Source organism: Phoenix dactylifera, chromosome 1 (assembly GCF_009389715.1).
Source record: "Phoenix dactylifera cultivar Barhee BC4 chromosome 1, palm_55x_up_171113_PBpolish2nd_filt_p, whole genome shotgun sequence".
In the NCBI taxonomy this organism is placed as follows: Eukaryota; Viridiplantae; Streptophyta; class Magnoliopsida; order Arecales; family Arecaceae; genus Phoenix; species Phoenix dactylifera.
This window is the reverse complement of record NC_052392.1, coordinates 17,335,653-17,357,303: the sequence shown is the minus strand read 5'-3', so window position 1 is coordinate 17,357,303 and position 21,651 is coordinate 17,335,653. Positions and strand designations below refer to the sequence as shown.

At 39.0% G+C, this 21,651-nt stretch overlaps 1 protein-coding gene across 1 annotated transcript; it reads left to right on the top strand.

Moving 5' to 3' along the window:
* The first annotated feature begins 1,539 nt into the window (after positions 1–1,539).
* On the top strand, positions 1,540–20,953 carry LOC103701441 (serine/threonine-protein kinase STY13). The gene is made up of 3 exons (XM_008783485.4): positions 1,540–1,780; positions 2,227–3,217; positions 20,349–20,953. The coding sequence occupies exons 2-3, from the start codon at positions 2,310–2,312 to the stop codon at positions 20,686–20,688; spliced, it is 1,248 nt and encodes a 415-aa protein (XP_008781707.1). The 5' UTR covers positions 1,540–1,780; positions 2,227–2,309; the 3' UTR covers positions 20,689–20,953.
* Positions 20,954–21,651: the final 698 nt, after the last annotated feature.

Below are 21,651 nucleotides of genomic sequence, written 5' to 3'. Positions count from 1 at the left end.
TTGATAGAAATATTTTTAAAAAATAGAGTAATATGGCTAGAAGAAGCATCCATCTAAATAATGCCTAATCGCTCTTTCTTTTATTTCCCAACCATCCTCCTCTTCTGGGGATGGCAACGGATCTGGTAGGCCATAAAGTTTACATCACACTTGAAGTTCACCGGTGCGAGCTTTCCAAGGCGGTCTATGTCTTCAAAAGTTTACTAGGCTCACATCTCTGACTGAAATGGGCCCTACATCTTGGTGTGGGTGGGTCCCAAGACTGGGTCTGCACGACCGTGCACCCGGGGGAACAGAGGCATCTATTTTGCGCTACCAACGAGAAAGTTGTGACTCGTGCCTCGCGACGCCCCAGCGTCAGTCCTCGTGCCGAAGAAAAGAAGGGCCAAAGCAAGACACGGCCGAGACGGAAAAAGTAAAAGAAAAACCACAAAACCAGGTCGCGCAATGGGAACGGAAAACCACGGCCGCGGCTCCCAGTCTCGACGTTAACCCTTCCCCAGTCCCCACGGCCTTTTAACCTTGTCAGTTGTCACCTCCGCGCGTCCGTTACGTTATCCCCTCCCAACGGTCACTTGCCACGCCCAGCCTTGTTTGTCTCGACGAGATTACCAAACTGCCCCTCCACCAACAACGGTCGCTCTTACCGTCCATTTCCGATGCGGTCACCTCCCGTAACTTACCTAAGAGAAAGATCCTCCTCTTATAATTTTTTTTTAATAGGATGGATGATTCTAATGTAGATACATCCAATAAAATCGAAAAATAACAAGCCCCAGAGCGCTATAAATAACTCTCCTTCTCCAACGCACATGGTGCCTCTAGAATAACTGACCATATACGAAGTTATCCAATCCGCGACCGACTAGTCTTTCTAAACATATATTTGGTCCAAAAGGTCACACCGCTACTGATCATAGCTTGAATGTCTCGAAGCAAAGAATGGCACCCTCCACCACTGTTGGTGTCACTTAGAATTCATTTGATTATTGTGGCCGAGTTACTTTCAAGTATGACTAAGTTAGTCCGCTATAGTTGTTGAGCATGATCTAGTCCGACATATATCGTCCTCAGCTTCTCTCCAAAAATTGAAGTGTTGCATTAATTAATTCTTTGTTTGAAGAAAAAAAAAAACCATTGTACGCCCTACCCGCCATGATTATCTTGAGTGCAGCCCAGCGGAAGGTGAGCGGATCTGGGCCGACGCGCTCGGATGGCGGTCAGACGGACAACCTTCCCGCAGCGTACCAGCTGGAGCAAACTGGTGGAAGTCTGGCAAAATTGTAAATTCAGTATAGGATAGGGGCAACATAGAAGGGAACACTTCGAGAATATAGGGCCCTCACGTTTTTCTCGTGCTCTATCGCGATTTATCGAGCGATACAAATCGCGAGAAAAGGAACATTCGTAGCCGCTTTAAAAAACGTGGCCGCGGACCCCTCGGTCCAAGGACGGGAGTAATTAAATAAGAATAAAAGTAAACAAGGAATTAAATTAGGCTAAAAACAGACGGAAATTATAATTATAAATGAGGGAGAGGGTTAATTAAGGAGGCTCAAAGACGCCGGTGGGAACGGCAAGCAGCAACGACTAAACTCTTCCTCCGCTTACTCCTCCTCGTCTCTCCCGTCTCCAAGAGAGGGGAAGAAGGAGTTCTCCTAATCCCTCGCCGATCCCCATTCGTCCCTTCTTTACCCGCCGATTTCCGCCCTGGGCGACGAGATCCCGCTCCGGGTCCCTTGCCCCTCGCGTCGCGTCGAAGGAATCCCTCCCGATCGAGGTACGTATAGCTGGAACCGATGGTTCTTGGGCTCCGATCGGAGAATTTGTTCGCCTCTAGGGCTTCTTGGCTCGTTTCTTGGTTTAATCGCTGCTGTTCTTCTCCTTCTTGTGTTCTTAATCTGCTATCTTAGCTGCGGGGTTGGTTGTGCGTATGGTAACGTTTTATCTGAGATTCTTGCTCTCGGATTGACCGTTCTGGGGGGTTCTTTTAGGGGTTTCGGTTTGCGAATAATAAATTGGGTGCGTTTCGGGTGATTTGAATCGCTAATTGAGGGAAGGGATGGGGTAGTAGAGATTAATTCTTAGGGTTTTATCTATGGTGAGGTAGATGTATGGATGACCAGAGGGGGAAAAAAAAATAAAGAAGTTGGAATTTTTGATGTCTTTAGAAGGAACATTGACTGCTGATCGGAACTGATGTGATTCTCTGTTCTTGTGGCTAAGCTCTGAGGCTGGCGGGAGTTCAGATGCCACAGAGTGCGCGAGGTTTGGAGCTGTGAGCATCTGAAAGTTCAGCTGGATCAGAGATGGTGGAAGGCCCGAAATTTACTGGACTCATGGGCGGCGGCGGTGGAAACGACAACGGGAACAACTTCTATGACATGGCATACTACCGAAAGCTCGGGGAGGGCTCCAACATGTCCATAGAAAGTGGAAATAGCCTACAGACTACCAATGGTGGAGGGTCCATTGCGATGTCAGTGGACAACAGCAGTGTGGGGTCGAGTGACTCCCATACTGGCATCCTCAACCATCCTGGACTTCGTCCCATGCCCTCCGCTAATTATTCTGTGAATCACAGCAGACACCCTGGAAAGGTGTCTCATGCGCTCAATGAGGATGCACTGGCCAAGGCATTGATGGACCCCCATTCCCCGACGGAGACACTCAAGGATTATGATGAGTGGACCATCGATCTGGGGAAGCTCAACATGGGAATGCCCTTTGCGCAGGGGGCCTTTGGAAAACTTTACAAGGGCACCTACAATGGAGAAGATGTTGCCATTAAGCTGCTAGAAAGGCCAGAGAATGACCCAGAAAGAGAGAGGTTGATGGAGCAGCAGTTTGTGCAGGAGGTCATGATGCTGGCAAACCTGAGGCATCCAAATGTGGTTAGGTTTATAGGCGCATGCAGGAAGCCGATGGTTTGGTGCATCGTGACTGAGTATGCAAGGGGTGGCTCAGTTCGGCAGTTCCTGATGAAGAGGCAGAACAGATCGGTGCCACTGAGGCTGGCTGTCAAACAAGCACTGGATGTTGCCAGGGGAATGGCCTATGTGCACGGACTGGGCTTTATTCACAGGGATCTCAAGTCAGACAACCTTCTCATTTTTGCAGACAAATCCATCAAGATTGCTGACTTTGGAGTGGCTCGGATTGAGGTGCAAACTGAGGGAATGACTCCAGAGACTGGAACTTACCGCTGGATGGCTCCGTAAGTAAATAACTTTTGTCCTCGTTGTTCTTTGTCAAAGGAATCCCTTAAGATGCTTATATCCTAGAAATGGTCTACTTTTGTTGTCAACCATTTATTTGAACTTGCCATGATTTATCTAGAACTTGTTTCTGCGGAATTACATTGTAAAATCAACTTTTTGTTGCATGCATGACTAAATGTGGCGAGATTTCATTTATTGTAAAATCTTTGAATTAACTATGCTCTATACATGATATGCATTCTCTCACTTTTGGTTTTGTCTATTTAAATATTTATGACCGTGATAATCTTCTCTAATTCTGGAAAGCACTGGGATTTTGTAATGCAATGAAGATTAGATTCTGTTTTATTTTTGCCAATGTCATTATCGATTTTTGCTTACCATTACAATCTTCTCTTTCTATCACCACTATCCATGCCATAGCTTTTTATTTTCTACCTTTAGTACCATTAATTCAAATCTTTGATGATACTGCCATTCTGGCACTTGTTTCAATCACGTACTTGATAGGAGAAATTCTGTTATGTTGTGTTACACCATTACTCTATAAGAACATTTTCTGCGTGTGTAGGTTATGCTAGGTTTGCTCAGGGGTTATAGACTTATTAGCAGGCATTTAATAATAAGCATGTGTATAAACGTAAACCTTTGATTTGGTTGGGTTTGAAATTCTCCAGGCTGAGATGTATATGCTATTAGTAATCTAGCAACAAATCTTTGATGGTCATATCTGATGTTTCTTTGATTAGATGATTAACAGGTTAATGTTCATGCAGACATTTTGGTTCTCGGCTAATAACTTGCCACTTAGTCATTCTAGTTCGGATAGAGCTAAGCCTTGCAAGCTAGCCATGATATCTGTGTCAGGACTGCAACTTTTGGGATGTGGACAAATAACCATTGGAGTTATTGATCAAAGAATTCATTTTAGAAACATTGCCTGGTTTTCCTATGTTCTTTAACCTTTGTTTTGTTTTGATGATTCTTGGACCTAGTACCGACTTCTTGATATGCATGCATCATGCAAATCTTGTATGGGCAACTTTCAGTAGAATACTAGCTTGAGTTTCACTTTCATCTAGCAAACCAGGTCGGCCCAACATATGAAATGTCTACATAATTTAATCTAACTGATGTTGATGACACTAGGTTGACAAACCTTGTTCTTGAGCTTCTATGATCAACTACCACGGACAATGGATTTGTTAGTCCAAGAAGTTGATAATACTGCACAAAGACTTCTAGATATACCTCTTTTTCCGTGCACCATCTCATTTGTGTACAAGTAGCTATAGAATGTTTATCTGAACATCAATCTTTCAAAAATGTTTTAGGTCCTAATCTCATCCATAGCAACCAGTTGAAATTTGTTATGAACTTCTAATGTAGAGTCAGAGGCTTTCTCTCCCAGTACAAGATATTCTCTTTTTTTTGCATTTATATTTTAGGTGATTATTTCTCTTTTTCCAACTTAATGTCATATATGTTTGTGCAAAAGGTCTAACGGGCCTATGACTTTCAGGATTCAAGATGGTTTAATAGATGTTTCTGGTTGTTATGCATAAAATTTTGTAATATTCAAAATAAGTAATATAGTACCTAATTGACATAATTTTAGCAAATCCCACTAAATTATAACATGCATTTGGTAAGTTATCCAATGTTGTAGAATGTCCATCTTCATCCATCATTTCCTTTTCATGTAATAACATCCTCCTACCACCATTAACCTAAATTGAATTACATTACTAAATATATTTAATTCACATTTCCCAATGTCAATTGATATAAATTGATAGTTACTATTAGTGAATTAGGTTTTAGAAGTTGATTTTATGTACATGGACTAAATGTGTTGTGTCTATTTTTGCGGAGTAAACATAGTTTGGTATTTTCCCCTTTTTCGTTATTAGGATTGGTAATGGGTTAGATTGGATTAAGGTTTGGCCAATCTCTACCATGAAGGCATAACTGGCTTGATTCAAACTCGACTTAACCCGCCAATAAGCTACACATTTGTGATCAAACCAATTTTGCTGGTTACTCAACTCAGATAAGGAGTTGATGAGAGGGGAAAGGATGAAGAGAGGAGGTGAACAAACAGCGGTGGGCTACAACATTTTGACAAGCAACAAGCTTCGTCAAGGTGGCAATACAGCGGAGTTGTGCGATGGTGGGGTGCCATGAAGGTGATGGAAGTATAATTATCTAGTAGAGGGTAAAGGTGTGGGAGGCAAGAAAGGTGAGCAAAGAAGGACAAGGAAAAGAGGATAGGAGAGTAAAGAAGGCATATGAGAAGAAACTTGCTCCTAGTGTTGCTTAGTGGTTGACTTGGCACACTTAGCTTTCTATATATTCTACTTGTGTTAATATGGACTATAAAATTTAGGCAAGCTAGGGACTTGTAATGTGTTGTTAGTGCATCCACTAAGAAAAGAAAAAGGAGGGTTTTTAAGTAAAACACTAAGAAAAGTAAAAGGAGGGTTTTAAAGTAAAACACTACCTATCCAGCACATAATATAATTGTTGTTGCTCAAAATAGAAATAGTTCAGTCTACTTGGTCAATGATTTAGCTATTGTTTTCTAATGGTTTTCTTGGATCAATGTGTGATATTTTGCTTGGTTTTTTGCCGACAAGAAATGGGTATACCATAGGGGCATGTACCCCTGTGTAGTATCACTCAATGTTGATTCGTATTATTTTGTGCTAAAGCATGTTCCTCTAGGCCATAAGGGCACAAACCAATATTGGCATGCATGGACCCATTTTGTTTGCCAAGAGCCTTAGCAAGTGGTTGGGAATATGACTTGACGCTGCTTGACATAGCACAATACATGCCGTGCCAACCTATAACTGGCATAGACATGGCATGCCGGTTCTTTAATCCTTGCCAGTATATACCACAAAGTATGCTATGTTACTTGGATATGTCGGTTTAGCTTAAGTACTTGTGCTTGGTGGTTAGACATCAAGATTGACATGATTTCGAACATGGGGTGATTTAGGTAAAACCTAAAGTAGATCTATCATGCCCAAACTGAGCGCGTAATAGGCACCGCATGCCTGCAAGGCAGACCCCAGAAACATGCAATGCTATCGGACAACAAATCTAATCATTTCATAATATCCATACTAGAATAACTTCAATCCTCGAGAGCTGATATAATAACATCCCATAAATCCTTTTCTTCAACATATAACCCGGGATGACAAGAGTCAAAAACTTCAAAATAGTATTAACATAATCCAGCTAAAAGTCTTCAGATCTAAGCTAAACTACCAACATACCAGATAACAAAGAAAACTGAAACAACAAAAATTTACAAAATGCTCACAAACTAACTAGCGTGCTTCCTACAGTCCTGCAAGTAATCATAGTTTAGAATTTGAAACAAAGAGAGAAAAAAAGAATGGGCTACACCTGCCCAGTAAGCAAGAAAACACTTCAGAGTAGGTCAAAGCATGTTAACACTTAACAAATCAAATAAAACAACAGATCATTGACCGGTAAAATCTCGTACTTGTTAACTATCAAAGAATAATATTTCTATTTCTTTGCAAAAGCATACTTTTCACCAAATGATACTAATTCTAACATTTGGGTATGTCCACGTCACCAAGTGACATGGATCGGTAAACAAATAATCGATGACAAATACCAAATAATGGGCCCTCAGATAACCAGTATTCTAATCACCGGTGATATGGTGTTGAAACCAGTTTTGCAGATTACAAGTCGACAGAACCAACATATAATCTCCGTTGGTGGGGCTAGAGCAGATCATAGCCATGCTGAACATATAATCGTGAAAATAATTTTCTTAAGTTATCCGGTCAGATTTCAAAATTCATATTCAAATACATAATTAATTCTTATATCATTTTCAGAGATAAAACACAACATGCTCGACCATTTAATCAAACAGATTAGAATTATAAAATTACTTAATCAAGCAATATAGACTATAATTTTTCCAAATTTTTTGAGAAATCACACTATGAAGGGTTAAGTCACTTACCTTGTAGATATCGAAGATCCAGATAATCTAATCAAGTCACACGGATGCTTTGTGACCTAACAATCCAAGCCACGCACACGTGTCTACTCAGCGGTACGCTAATATTTCAAAATAACTTATAAAATTTTTGAAGATCTTAATTTCTAATTTACTACCATTATAATAGGGGAAACGGGTTACTAACCTTACCCTGTTTCTTGTCACAGGACAGGAGTGGGAGGTGGCACGGTGAAGCCCCTTTGGGGCTAGCTCAGAGAGCGAGCGAGAGAGAGAGAGAGGGTGCGTGAGAACGAGAGAGGTTGTGCGGCAGCGAGAGAACACGAGAAAGTGAGCGGTGGAGGGAGAGCGGGAGAAATAGAAAGCGTGTGGGAGGGAACGAGAGAACAGAGCACGTTAAAAGGACAAGTGCCCCTCTTTCTACCCCTTATTTCTCCTGGTGCCATGGATATGCATGATAAAGACATGCGCCCCCCTCTTCCCACTTAAGGTGGTTCTGCGTGGGAAGGTCCTGGGCCCTGGTTTAGTGGGTCCGGGCTCAAGTATTACAAGATCTGACTTCCCATTCACTCATAGGACCAAGCAATTGGCGCTTTTTTTTTGTTTTTTTTTTGGGGGGGGGGGGCACAACTCTTCTCTTCTCAAGAACCCGAACATTCCTTATTAGTGCATGGACAACTATCTCTCTCGTGAAGGTTTAGGTTCAGCATCAATGGAAAAATAGAGGTCTTAATGATGTATCTTCTCAGACCAAGATCCATGAGATTCCCCTTTCATTTTGGTATGATGGATGGATTGCACTAGGCGAGTTTTTTTTTCCTTATTGCTTTCTCAGAGTTTGGAGAAATCAGCAGACTCGACAAGAGGAAATTTTTAGGCATCAAAATGAGTATTTGCTTAGACATGCACTTAGGACCCACTGCATGAGTGTGATTCCATGTAACTGTTAGATGATATGTATCATATTGGCTAAATAAGGGCATGGTACAATGACCTATATTGTTGTGCAATATGCACATGGCTTCTTATTTGTCCTTGCTGATTGGCACAAACTGGTACCAGCTAATTATGACATTATTTTCTCAAATTGTCTTCTGGCCCATGGTTGGCATAGATGGTATGGTATCATATTGTTATACGCTAGCGCATGGAAGTAAAAAAAGAAGGGCATGGTACAATGACCTATATTGTTGTGCAATATGCACATGGCTTCTTATTTGTCCTTGCTGATTGGCACAAACTGGTACCAGCTAATTATGACATTATTTTCTCAAATTGTCTTCTGGCCCACGGTTGGCATAGATGGTATGGTATCATATTGTTATACGCTAGCGCATGGAAGTAAAAAAAGAACATAAAATATGTAAAAGAAGTAAGAAGATATGAAACAAGTTCCTTGTTGCTTGGTTACATAATTTTGTGATCTGCACTGGGTTCATTCTGGTTCTTTTTGATTGACAAAAATTGGTATCAACCAATTCCAACCATAATTGCCATTAGGGGAAACCAGTGCTGGACAAATGCAAGAAAGGGGAAATAATGGCTAAGAAAATATCTTAATGCTGGAAACGAGAATCATGATCATAAAGAAGGCAAAATTATTATGCAAAACATATGCAAAAATAATAAAAACCATGGAAAAACCATTTGATAAAGTAGTTTTAAATGAATTTCCACTGATTTCTCAAATTGGGATCATTTTGATAAATAGCTAGAAATTCATTCATGGATATTGATCAAAACTCCAATCTTGCATATTTTTGTTTTCCTCAAAACAAATAAATCAGTGATTTATCACAATGGATTTATCAAAATATCAAGGAATATCTTTGACTTAGATTTATCCTTTTCTTTATAGCTTATCCATTGGGAACCCAATTGTAGAAGTTTCTTTTCTTTCCAAACTCAGGTTTTTGGGCAAGTTTCCCAAAAGAATTGCATTGGTTTCCTGATTCGGTTTCCTCGGAAAGTACTTCTTGAGTGAGAATTTGCCTTGTAACTACAATTGGAATCCCTGTAGTTTGATTTGGTCTCTTGGCATGTGATTGTCACGCACCATATGATATCTTATTGTTATGTAGTGGCACATGGGAGGCAATAAATGAAGAAATTAGAGGGAGCATGCAAAACAAGTTCAAAGGAATCTACAACAAATTGCTTGCTGTTGTTTAGCTGGATAGTATGGTGACTTACACCGATAAAAGACTATTGGTCAAGGTTCACCGTACCGGTACCGGACCCCGTACCGATGCCATACTAGATAGGCGTACTGAGTGTCGGTATAGTACGGTATGCGGTACGTTAGGCATACCGACACTGCCGTACCGGTATTAGTACCCACCGATACCGATACAGTACGTCCGGTACCGACCGGTACAGCATACCATACTCTTGGTTAAGTGCTTGTTATCTCTTAGAGCTTTAACTCTGGCACTTGCAGTGAAAATTAGAACTTTCCCAATCAAGATTAGACAATATCTATGGATATTTTTTAACTCTACTTGCTTGAGATGCATTGGCAAAAAGTGAATGCCCATGAATGTCTTGGAGCAACCCTATAATTTTGTCCTTTAATAAACTTGTTTTGTAAGGATAACATTTAATGCCAATTTTTCTACCTCCCTTAAGATATCTTCATCGAATTCTATCCCCTGTAGTCTATCTTTTTTATCTCAACGTATTTTGATGCGCCCCTTCATCCAACATGCATTTCTTGATTCTCCTATTCACTACTGGTGTATGGTAGATCTTTTTTTGGTTGCTGGGTTGATATAATTTGGTTCTTTATACACGCCAAGCTAACAGCCTATTTTGTCCCGGATCGTGTTCTCATACATGGTTTAATTCAGTCTTGTAACTTTTTTGAGTCTCACACTCATCTTGAATCATATAGTAGAACCAAATTCTTGAGGATAAATGCTACGCCATATGTTTGCACTAAATTAATTTTATTGCTACCAAGGTTTTAAAAACCGATATCAGGCATGCTACCAATTGCTAGCCAGATTGGTATGGTACCATAGTGGGATGGCTAGAAATCAATTTTTTTATTGTTTTTTCTTTTTATTAACTTTTTGGGTTTTTATGCATGATGAGATGTTTAGGCTAGCTTGTTTTGTACTTTTAATATTTAAAGGATGTTTTTAAAGGCTATATGATAATTGAATGTCGATTTTGGTGCAGGCACTTAGTTATCAATCAACTAAAACATTTGTGAGTGAAGAATGGCAAATACAATGTAGTATTGAAAAATAATAATAATAACTCACGTCCATGGAAGAATCTGTCCAGGAAGAAACTGTTCGTTGTACCCCAAGGTTGTATTTGACTATCATGGAACGACTTGGCTATGGCAGCATGTTTCGAATACTTCTTATTTTTCTTGATGTAGTCATCTGTCGGAGGCTGTTTAGCTGTTGGGTCTGGGTAGGCTACTAGATCAATATCATAAATGGTGGGACCTAACAGGTATTCTTTCTTTTCCTGTTTTGAAATGTACTAAATAGGGATTTGATCTCTCCAACCTCTAGTTGATCGGGTCCTACGTGGTGTGGAGCTGTCCTTGGATGTACTGAACCCTCTACACCTCATAATGTGAAGATCCAAATTGTTTATGATGCCACATAGATCCTCATACTCCCACTATGCCCACTTTGAGGCCTAGAAGACCTCTTGCGTCTTAGCAACCTCCATATCATATGGATTATATTGCTCAATCTTATTGTCATCATCATCTCTATCATTGTAATCATTGGCCTTGGTTGTTTTTGCATTCTGTTGAGCCTGCTTGTATCTGGTCAGTCTCCATCGCCTCATCTCACCTCCCCAGGCACTTGCTATACTTTTGCACGTCACTATAGCCGCCTGCCAAATGTTGCTTCAACTTGATGACCCTGTCTCCTTTATTGTCCATGCCACAACAACTGCATACCGATGGTGTTTCTAAGTCCATCGTTCCATGACACCACCTAATGTGGGGCTCTTTCTATCCCTTCTTACTAGAAGCCCTTGGCCAACGTAAAAGTTTGTGCTCCCTACATATCATCAACTCAGATCAAGAATCACGAATAACATTTTTTGATTCATAGTTCATGTTGTTAGAGTTTTATCATATTATTCACGTTTATCTTTTCATCTAAAAATTTATAAAAGTTATGCTATTTTTATTTATGAACAAAATGTAAGATATTTAGTTTAGAATTATTCTCAAACACATGTTCCATATTTTAACAATTAAATCATTTTTATACATTATTTAGTAATTTTCCTTAAAAATAAGTTGAAAATAAAAAATTATATGTTAATCAATAAAATACAAGATGGCAATTTTAGAAATCTTGTTAATTATCCATGTTCCATGTTTATTACATTTGAATATCATTTTTCAAACTATTTTTTTATAATCTAAAAGTAAGAAAAAATACATCAATTACCGAATGTATGATAATAAAATTTAAAAATTGCATTTATACTTAAGGACATTTGCTGATAATTTTGTAGATATTAAAGGAATTTTTGTTTTTTTTAATTATTTTCTTGTTTAAAAGATTAGGCAAAATATTATTAATAATTTAAATTAGATATTCTAGTCATGAAAATTGTTACATGTGCGCACTATGAATACTAGCATGCTACATTTTCAGACAAAATTCCCATATGATCTATCTTTTGTTAACATTTTGATACAAATATATATTTCCTAAAAATTAAGATATTGGTTGAAAAAGTAAAAGTCACCACCCTAGATATATCCAAAATTTTGAATAAGAAAAATTCGGTATGGGTTTTCATCTTTTCTTATTTTTGCCAATTTCAGCCAAAAAAAAGGAGATTGGAAGGCCTCACCCAAATGGAGTGCACTCCCCTGCTGCAGTGCTAACTCTCCCTTCCTAGTGTGAGGGAAAAAGACCCTTTCCTTTTCCCCTTTTTCCTCCCCTTCTCTCTCTCTCCCCTCCTCTCTTACTCTCTCTCACTTTATGGTGTCGGAAGGGCCTCACGAGATGCTTAAAGGCATCTCTAAACCCAATTGCGCCCCCCCTTAAAGGAATAGGACAACCTCGTACAGAAAATACTAACATTGTATAAGTCAGTACCAATCATTTCATCCTGGTCAAATTGAGATCTGTACTGGCAGGTACCAACCTATCCTGGATGGGGCGCCCCATTTGGGGCTGGTTTCAGCAACCCAACTCTTGTCTTAGTGTCGAAATCCCAACAAAATGGAGTACTACCGCTAGCACCATCCCTTTCCACTTGCTCGATGCTAATAGATAAAGATGATAAAGGTGCCTCATTAGGGCTTATATTAACTTATCTAATGGAAATTCTAAATGACAAACCATAAAACCGCAATTTCCAGAATTATAATTGAAAACCATTATGACTTGTGATGCACTTCTCTGATGCTATGTTCATCGTGCTATAATTGCAATAGAAGTGCAATTTATATTAAATATTTTTTTGTAAGCGGTGCAATTGGGAATGGATTTCAATTTAACCCTTTAGCTTCTGATTTGTGTGTTCAAGATATAGACAGTTCCTTTTATCCAACTATCTCATATTTCCTCTTCCAAAAGTCTGAAAAAATTTACATTGTTTCTTCCTGGTTGTCACGCCTCGAACCCTGGGCATAACAGACACTGCATACTTGTAGTGCAAACTATACAAGCATACAAGGCTACTGATCAAATCATTATAACATCAGAACAATAATAATTCTTCGATCCTTGGAAATTGCTTTAATCAGGATCTAATCAAATCATTCTAAAAATCAATTATCCCAAGGTAACATAAGTCAAAATATTCTAACTAATTATTATTCTTGAAATCAAATAAAATATTCAAACTAAAGTGAACTAATCTAAACTAAACTGAGCTAGAAATTCAAATTATCACAAATATTCTTCGAAAGATCTAGCGCACTCCCCCAAGTTTCAAGTAATCATGATTCAGGATCTGAAAAATAAAAAAAAAGAATAATGAGCTACACCATCCCGGTAAGTAATATAATACATCAAAGTGGGATCTAAGCATGCCAAACAAATAAATAATCAAATACCTTGATACTGACTGGGCTAAATCAAATCTCGAATAATACATATTTCTTTTCAAAATTTATTTTTCGTAAACTGATAAAGATCCAACATCAGGCTATGGCCATGTAACACAGTGGCATAGCTCAGATAGCAGATAAAAGGTGCACAAAGTGACAAATAACAGATACCGCTATTCTAATCACTGATGGCTTGGTGTCAAAACCAGTTTCTCCAGATTATAAGTCGACAGAACCAACGTATAATCCCCATTAACGAAGTTAGATTATAACCATGCTGAGAATACATAGATAAAACAAATTTCATAAATTACCCAGTCATATTTTCCGAAATTCATATTATAAGAATATTAAAATACTATCATATTTTAAATTAATTATGACAGTAATAATAGCATGCTTGACCTGTCTAATCAAACATAAATAGAGATCATAATCAAATTAATTAAACTAATTATAATTTTTTAAAAGTTATTAAGAAACTATACTTTGAAGCGTTAAGTTACCTCTTGTTGCTTCAAAATCCCACTTAGTTAGACGGATCAAATTCACCTATTTTGGTATCATTAAATAATGATTAATTTTATCATTGTCTTAGAAGCTAAGCAAAGTTAGAAATTAAGGTACTATTGAGGATGTAGCTTCATACCCAAATCAGGGTGGAGGAAGGGCAAGGTTGGTCAGGTGGCAGCGCCCAACTATCCGGATCGGTCCGAACAAAGTGAACTCAATTGGGTAAAAAATCATACATGATTTAAGCGACTCAATGAAGATTAATGGTGAACGAATTCCAGAGGGACTCAGCAAGGATCGAGATAATGGGTCGGCATGCCGCCCGGATACTGAGGTGGTTCAAGGCCTCCACTCTAGGGTCAACTTGGATCTAAGCAAAGGGAAACAAAACTCTAAACTAAGATCCCCGAGTCTTGCTTAGAGAGAAAGAGGAAAAAGAAAGAGAAATAGGAGAGAGAGAAGAGGACAAGTTTTCTCTTGCTTTTTTTCCTTCTTTTTGGGCAAATTAGGGGAAGAGAGGGGTGAGAGTGCGGCTGTGTTTGTGGTGGTCCAGCAAGGTGGCAGTAGGTGATGGTTGCGGGCAGCGAAGAGCGGCTGACAATGGTGGACAATCAGTGATAGTAACCAGGTGACGAGAAAACAAGGAAACCAGAGCTTCTTCCTCGTTTTTGGCCGTTGGCCTTTCACCGGCGGCCATGGCTCCGATGGGACGAGTCAATGGGAGGTCGGGGGAATTGACCAAAGGTTCGGCATCAAGAGTCAGCAGCATCGGTGGCTGGAAAAAAGGAATAGAGGGGCCGAAAAAACAAGAAAAGTGGACTCGGACAATTTCCGACCAATTTATCGACAATCTATCTGGCAAAGGATCCTATCCTAGAGGAAATGAAAGAGGAAGAAGAATCGAGGCTTACCTTGGGCTCCGGTGAGCTCTTCGACTCTGATTTCCAACGAGCACAATGTTAGGGACCGGCAAAATAGAAGGACGAAAGAGGAGGAAAGCGGGAGAACGAGGGGCACTACTCGACGGTGAAGGATCGTGAGGGGGAGGGGAGGCCTTAATATAGAATGAAGGCTAGGATTTTCTAGCCTCCGACGGAGTCCAAGTAGGAGGACTCTTCCTCCTCCATCCAAGATCGAGCAGGGGTCTGCCTTGCTTGAGTGCAACATGGGTCTTTTGGCATCGGGCCAGGCCAACAAGCCGGCCCAATGAGGCTAGGTGTCACACTAGTTGCATGGACTTAAACTACAGTGATCAAGATAGGTCTCCCAGTAGACCATTTGGAACTTCTTGGTTTCATGCTATGACCTTCTCTTGTTGAAAGTTGCTGGTACTAATTGCTAGAGGGTTGACATTTGAGAAGACACGAAGAATTTGTGTTGTTTGTTCTATCTTAAATGTATAAGAATTGTTCCCATAAAGATTTAGCAAAAATGTTTATGAGTTTTAAGATGCCATGAAGGAAACCTTATAAATATGTTTTGCATCTCTCTGGGAATATTTGTTAATCAATAAATATTTTATATACATAGCCTAATGTCTTCTTAGAGCATATGAAACATATAATTAAAACAATGGCAGCTAATAATTAGTTTATGCATTTCATGTAAACAACAAGCTTTATCCCATGTAAGCTTCCTGTTCCCTACTTTGTTGTTTCTCTAGTTTTCCATCCTAACAATACTCATGGAGTATCCTATCTCTTGGATGCTATCTTCTTGCATTGTTACATATGTCCGCTTAAATTTTCTTTAGACATTACATTGTGCTCATGAAAAAGAAATTGAAGTTGATATTGATAATTGTTATAGATGCTTGCACTGAACTTTAATAACATCTGAATTTTGCAACCAAATGTTCTAAATCGTCATTGCTACATGACAATGATGATAAATGGTCTTTCAGTAATGCAGCAGAGTTGAATCCTGAACCAATCTAGCGAGCATTTGATGGTCCAATCAAACTGTTCGAGAGAGAGGTCTGGAAGTAGTTATCTGCCAATATGGTGATCGTTTCCTGATCATTAAGATCTTAAGAAAGACCATACCAGAGAGCTTTACTTGCTGCTTCATTGCTAGCGCTCGGTCCACTGATCTTGATATTGCTAATTATTCTTGTTCCCTAATTTTAAACCTAGGGCCTCACAAAAAAGATTTTCTTAGTTACAGCCTTACAGGACAATCTTCTTGGGAGGGGTTTATGTGATGTGAAGTGTGGAATATGTCATTTCTATTTTAGATGTGACATAAATGAACTAACCTACTATGCATGCAATTCATGATTAAAATATTACACTAATGGAGCTTCACAACCACCTATACAAATGGTTTCCTTTTTGGCTACCGATTGGCTTTATAAAGTCAAGTAATCCTATACATTTAATGATCCTTCATATTTCACATTTCAAAGTTCCAGATCAATCCCTATCATCCGGCCTTCTCTTAGGGAATGCGATCACTCATCTGCTCATTTTGAGATATTCTACTAAAGATATTAGCTCATTATGGTTGAAGCTTGTTTTCCTTGATATTAATCATTCTTACTCATGTTTGTGTACTTAAATATTTCAGAGAATTGAGAGCACCTAGATTTTAATGGAAACTAGGTATGCCAAGTGAAATTTCAGTGGAAACAGGAAGAAAAATGGGACCCCTACTTAAGTTGCTAAATATTACTGAGTGATTATTTTTCACTATATTGAATCTATTATACAGCAATTTTGGAGATATGCGATGTCATACCTGATAGATTTAGAGTTCAAAGGATGAAATTGATATGTATTTGTAGGGTTTTAGGCCAAAGATACACTTCATGTTCATGGTGACCAGATTTTTATTAGATGGAAATAACACTTGCAGTCTTGTATAGTTTAGAATTTTGAGTAATGAAAAGAATCTAAGTATACATGAACTATCAAAAATGAGAATGTTGAGATGGATATAGGTATAAATGTAGGAGTTGCGCTAATAGAGGACAAAGTTATGGAGAAGTAGATGAGATCATATAGGCATGTGCCTGTAAAATTTGAGGCCCTACTAAGGAGATTTGTTTAAGTCTGCATTGAGGTCTAGAAAGAGGAAGGAAAGACGAAAACTAGAAGAAAAAGTTGTGGGAAAAGATATGAATAATCTTGTAGTAACACTAGAAACTGTATTAATGTAAATAGTTAGTAAAATAAGGAATCCTTGTTTGTGAGAGAGGGAGGAGGACCCACCCACACTGAATAATCCTTGTCTAGGATGCACCGAAGCCCCAAACCTCTCGTTGCTAAGCTGAGAGGTATGACATCTGGGGCAAGCCCTAGTTCATGTAAAACAAGGATTCTTAAGATGCCAATTTCAGATAATTGGGACAAGGCCATATGGTGTTGGTTATTTTGATGGGAACAGTTTCCCTCTCTAATTGGAACATGGCTTAATATGTATAAGAGAGCACAAATACAACAGTATTTCAGGTATTCTGCATCTATTATTTATGGATGGTTTACGATGTAATGATCTGTGGACTGAATGAAGATATTTGAGATGTCTTGCCTTTTTCTCAAGCCCAAAGAGGCTTGAGGTTGTATATAAGTTAAAACACAGTGAAGACAGTTGCACAGACCCTTGAATCAGCCTAGTCGTTTGATTGCATATCTCTATGCTTCTGCTGTCTTAGGAATTTGTGTAGACAAAGCAATATCATTCCATCAATAGCAATAATTTTATGGGAAAGAAAGAGTTAATAGCTAGGCAAAGGGCTGTGTTTGATTGAAATCATTAAATATTTAAATATTTTCATAAAATATTTCTTCAATAAACAAGTCATTTTTTGCAAGGTTTGAAAGCATATTCATTTATAGTAAAAACCTTGGACATGAGATTTTTTTATTCCTAGTCCTGAAGAAGTAGAAGATAAATGTGCTTGCACACATTCAATGCAAACTCAGTGGATCTAATACTCATGGCAGCCTGAACTGCCTGCAAGAAAGGGTCTGCCATTGGGTCTCAGAAGAATATGAATATCTACTTAGGAAGCTGTGGAACTTGGAGTATCATAGAGAAAAGAGTGTAGATACATAACTGACATTGATCATTTTTGTTAAGAGACTTAGACATTAATCATTTTTGTTAAGAGACTTAGAAAGTGGTATCCTTGTGGAATGAGTCAAAGGTAACCATGAAATGAATTTGGATAGGATGCTTGGATTCAGCTAGAGTATTAATGATTCTTCTTTCAATTATATGGGCCCCAAGGGAGCCAACTGGTTGAGTTGGTAAATGCACTGGGCGTTGGATCCTAGTGATATGGGTTGGACCCAATCTCATCCCGATTTCCAACTGGGCTTGGGCTTCCTTGTGTCCTAGTCTCCATCCAAAAGAAAAACAATAAAAAAAGTGCAGGCTCCTGTCCTACTAAATGGGGGAATGTTGCTTGGGTAGCCTTTCGTTGTCTATGTTGTGGGGAGTGCGGAGAAAAAGGATGGTCTTTGTAAAAGGATTTTGCAGCTGATATCTTAAACAAAAGTCAAAATTCATTTTCATGGTGGAATTGTGGCCCAGGATGTCCATAGCTTTCAAATATTTTCCCATGATGTTTTTATTGAAGGGAAGGTTCTAGTCCTTGTATTAGGGAGATTGCTTTCAAGCCCTTTGCATACATTTCTTTATGCTTTAATCTGTAAGATGAGAGCTTTCATCCTGTTTGTTTCCTTCTTTGGTCTAACATATCTATACATCAATGTCCTTCTATAATACATTTGGATCTGCACATGAGAATACTCTGCATGTACCACTTCGAGGAAGCTGTGTGGCATAACTGCTTTAATTTTGTAACAGTTCAATGCTATTAAATGCAAATAAGATTTTGCTAGCTTGCAAAAGGGCAATTGGAAAAGACTTTCTATTCTTATGCACGAGTTCTTTAATTAGAAAGTTCTTGTCAAAGACGCTGTCAGGTTCATGATAATTAGATTCATCATCAAATGCCACAAATCTCATATTACTCCCTCTCAGGAAACCTACCAGATCATATTATTTGTCAGATTTAGCATCACATGCAGTGTAAGATTTATCTCTTCTTCACTGTTCCTGTGCGTTCTTTAATTATTTAGACTGTGTGATTGTTAGATTCAGCTCAGATGTGGCAGAATTGCTGCCTTGCCTACTCATCACTATCCCTGCAAACTTTGCTTATTTCCGGAAAGTGCTTATCCTCTTGTTTGTGTATAGTTCCATTCTGTGTCTTTACATGGTTTGCTTTTTGTTGCTTAAAAATCATTAGCAGTGAATTGGTTCCAGAGGAATCTTTATTGATTGATTACTGAACACCTGTCCTACTGATCAACACGAAATAACTTTAAGAGCTTTTCTTCTGGCATGTTCATGTTCAGTATCGATCATAGTGACATTAGCAAGGCAAATTCTAAAGAAGTGACTCTTTATATTCTCTCTATATGTCTATGAAAGTCAGTCTTGATTTGAATTAACTATAGGACAAAAATTGCATGTATAGCTGGTAGTTTAAAATTATTTTTGCATGTTTTGAAGTCTGTTTATTTTGGGGTTGTGCGCAGGGTTTATTTTTGCATATTTTTGCTGACATTTTTTCTTAACAAATAGTCCATAAATGACTGATGGTTTGTAAAATTGAAGCAATCATCTTGAAGATGTGTGTTTTTAACTTCTCATTGCAGATGGTATGTTATGCACAAACTTGATATACCAATTTTTGTAGACCTTGTTTGTATATTCGGTCCAAACATTTGAAGAAATGGTATGCAACATAAAGCGTAATAAGCCTTGCAGCATTTATTTAATTCACAAGGTCTTGAGGTTGTGGATTATTGGATCTGTATAATGGTCTTGCGAGAAATTTAGTTCTTCTTGTTCCATTTTACTGTCTGATTTTCTTGTATCCAGCTATTGTTAAATAATAATGCAGTTTCTGCATGCTTGTTATGAGATAGCACTACTAGAAGGATTTTATGATACATTTGATTTTAGCTGATTTGCTTGAATATCTTCCTCTTTGTAGTCTTGCAAAACGAACATTCCTGGATTCTTTCCTTCTTTGCTGCTGCATTATGACCTGGTTTCTCTCCCACCCCACCTGAATATATAGGCATTAATCCATTTGGTAATGCAATCAGATTTATACAACTCTTAAAGAATGGGCAATTAGCTGTGTGATTGTTCAATAGTGTACCTTGTATTTCAACCCTGGTACTGAATAATGTGGCTTGGCATTAAGCATATCGCATGTTGCAATTTGTAGGACATGATTTTATTGAAAAAAGGGTTTTCTGATGCAGAGATGCATCCGTGGCTTAAGGCACATTAGCATATGTAGTTTATTGACTTGCTGGGGCAATTTAACTGGTCCCTGAAAAGAAAATCATTTCTAATGATTGCCCAGTACTAGCTTAATTGTATTCTCTATTTTTCTGTCTGCTAATATTATTGGCACACTGTTTGTCCAAGTAATGGTTCCTTTTCTTCCGATTTCTATACTTCCATTTACTGCCTAATTGGACTGCTTGTGAGGGCTTCTCCACTTGTTCCGCAGGGAAATGATCCAGCACAGACCTTACAATCAAAAAGTTGATGTCTATAGCTTTGGTATCGTCCTGTGGGAGCTTATAACTGGTATGCTTCCCTTCCAGAACATGACAGCTGTTCAGGCAGCATTTGCTGTTGTCAACAAGGGTGTGCGTCCAATCATACCGCAAGATTGCCTCCCTGCACTCGCTGAGATAATGACCCGCTGCTGGGATGCAAACCCTGACGTACGCCCCACTTTTGCTGAGGTTGTCAGAATGCTGGAGAGTGCCGAGATGGAGATTGTCAACTCTGTCCGCAAGGCCCGCTTCCGTTGCTGCATTTCCCAGCCGATGACCATGGACTGAAGCCGGATGGATGTTGAGAGGCAGAGAAGGCGAGGCAGCCTCAGTGTATTTAGCATATTAAATGACTGATCGCGGAAAGTAGGAAATTTGTTGTGTATGTGGGTTTTAGTTGTTTTACCTTTACAAAAGGTTACCCTTTATATTTACTTCAGTTTCTTTCTTGTTGGATGCTCTGTTGTATTAAGTTCCATAGTTTATTTCGTCTTGGTTAAACCTGGGTGCTCCCATCTTCTTACAGGTACACACGGAAGAAAGATTCGTTTGATTGGTACGGCTGCATAATATTGCCTGCTTGTCATGTGCGAACTCTGTTGGCATCCCCGCATGACATGCCCAACACCCTTTTAATCTTCTTGCAATTATAAATGTGACATGAAGGAGAGCTGTTTATGAAGTTGTAGGTCAACCAAGTTGAGCAGACTAAGATTAATCATCAGGAATTGGTGCCTGTTACTTTTTCTGAGACCTGAATGAATAACATGTGATTGCCTACTGTGGGATGGCATACTGGAATTTCTGGCTGTCTTAAGAGGTTATTGCCAAGAAAAGAGGAGGCAAACGTGTCGAATGTTTATCCAACCTGAGCAGGCACGATGGATAATCTTTCATATTGAAAATGCTGTGCTGGGATAATCCCTCCAACCCATCGCCACCCCGGCCACGTTCTTTATGATCGGATTCTCTTTGACCAGCATGCCTTTCTGTTGCAAGTGACTCACTCTTCGACAGTCTTAAGTGCTACCTCTCCAGGAAATGCCTCGGTGTAATTCCAGTGTATTACATAATCACATCCTCTTTGACCGGCACAACTCTGATGCAAATTACTGTTTGATTTGCCGTAGTCAAAAGTGCTACCTCTTCAAGTACGTCTTTGCCTAATTCAGGGGCTTTTGAGGCATGTGCATAAAAGGTCGATTTCGATCCCCACCAGGAGGCATCAATTCTTCAGGAACCCCGTCTTGT

What these genes read in the sequence shown, in the direction of transcription:
- LOC103701441 (XM_008783485.4), top strand. Translation starts at nt 2,310, where the DNA reads ATGGTGGAAGGCCCGAAATTTACTGGACTCATGGGCGGCGGCGGTGGA. An exon ending in ACTTACCGCTGGATGGCTCC is followed by an intron (nt 3,218 to 20,348) that starts GTAAGTAAATAA and finishes CTTGTTCCGCAG; the next exon opens with GGAAATGATCCAGCACAGAC.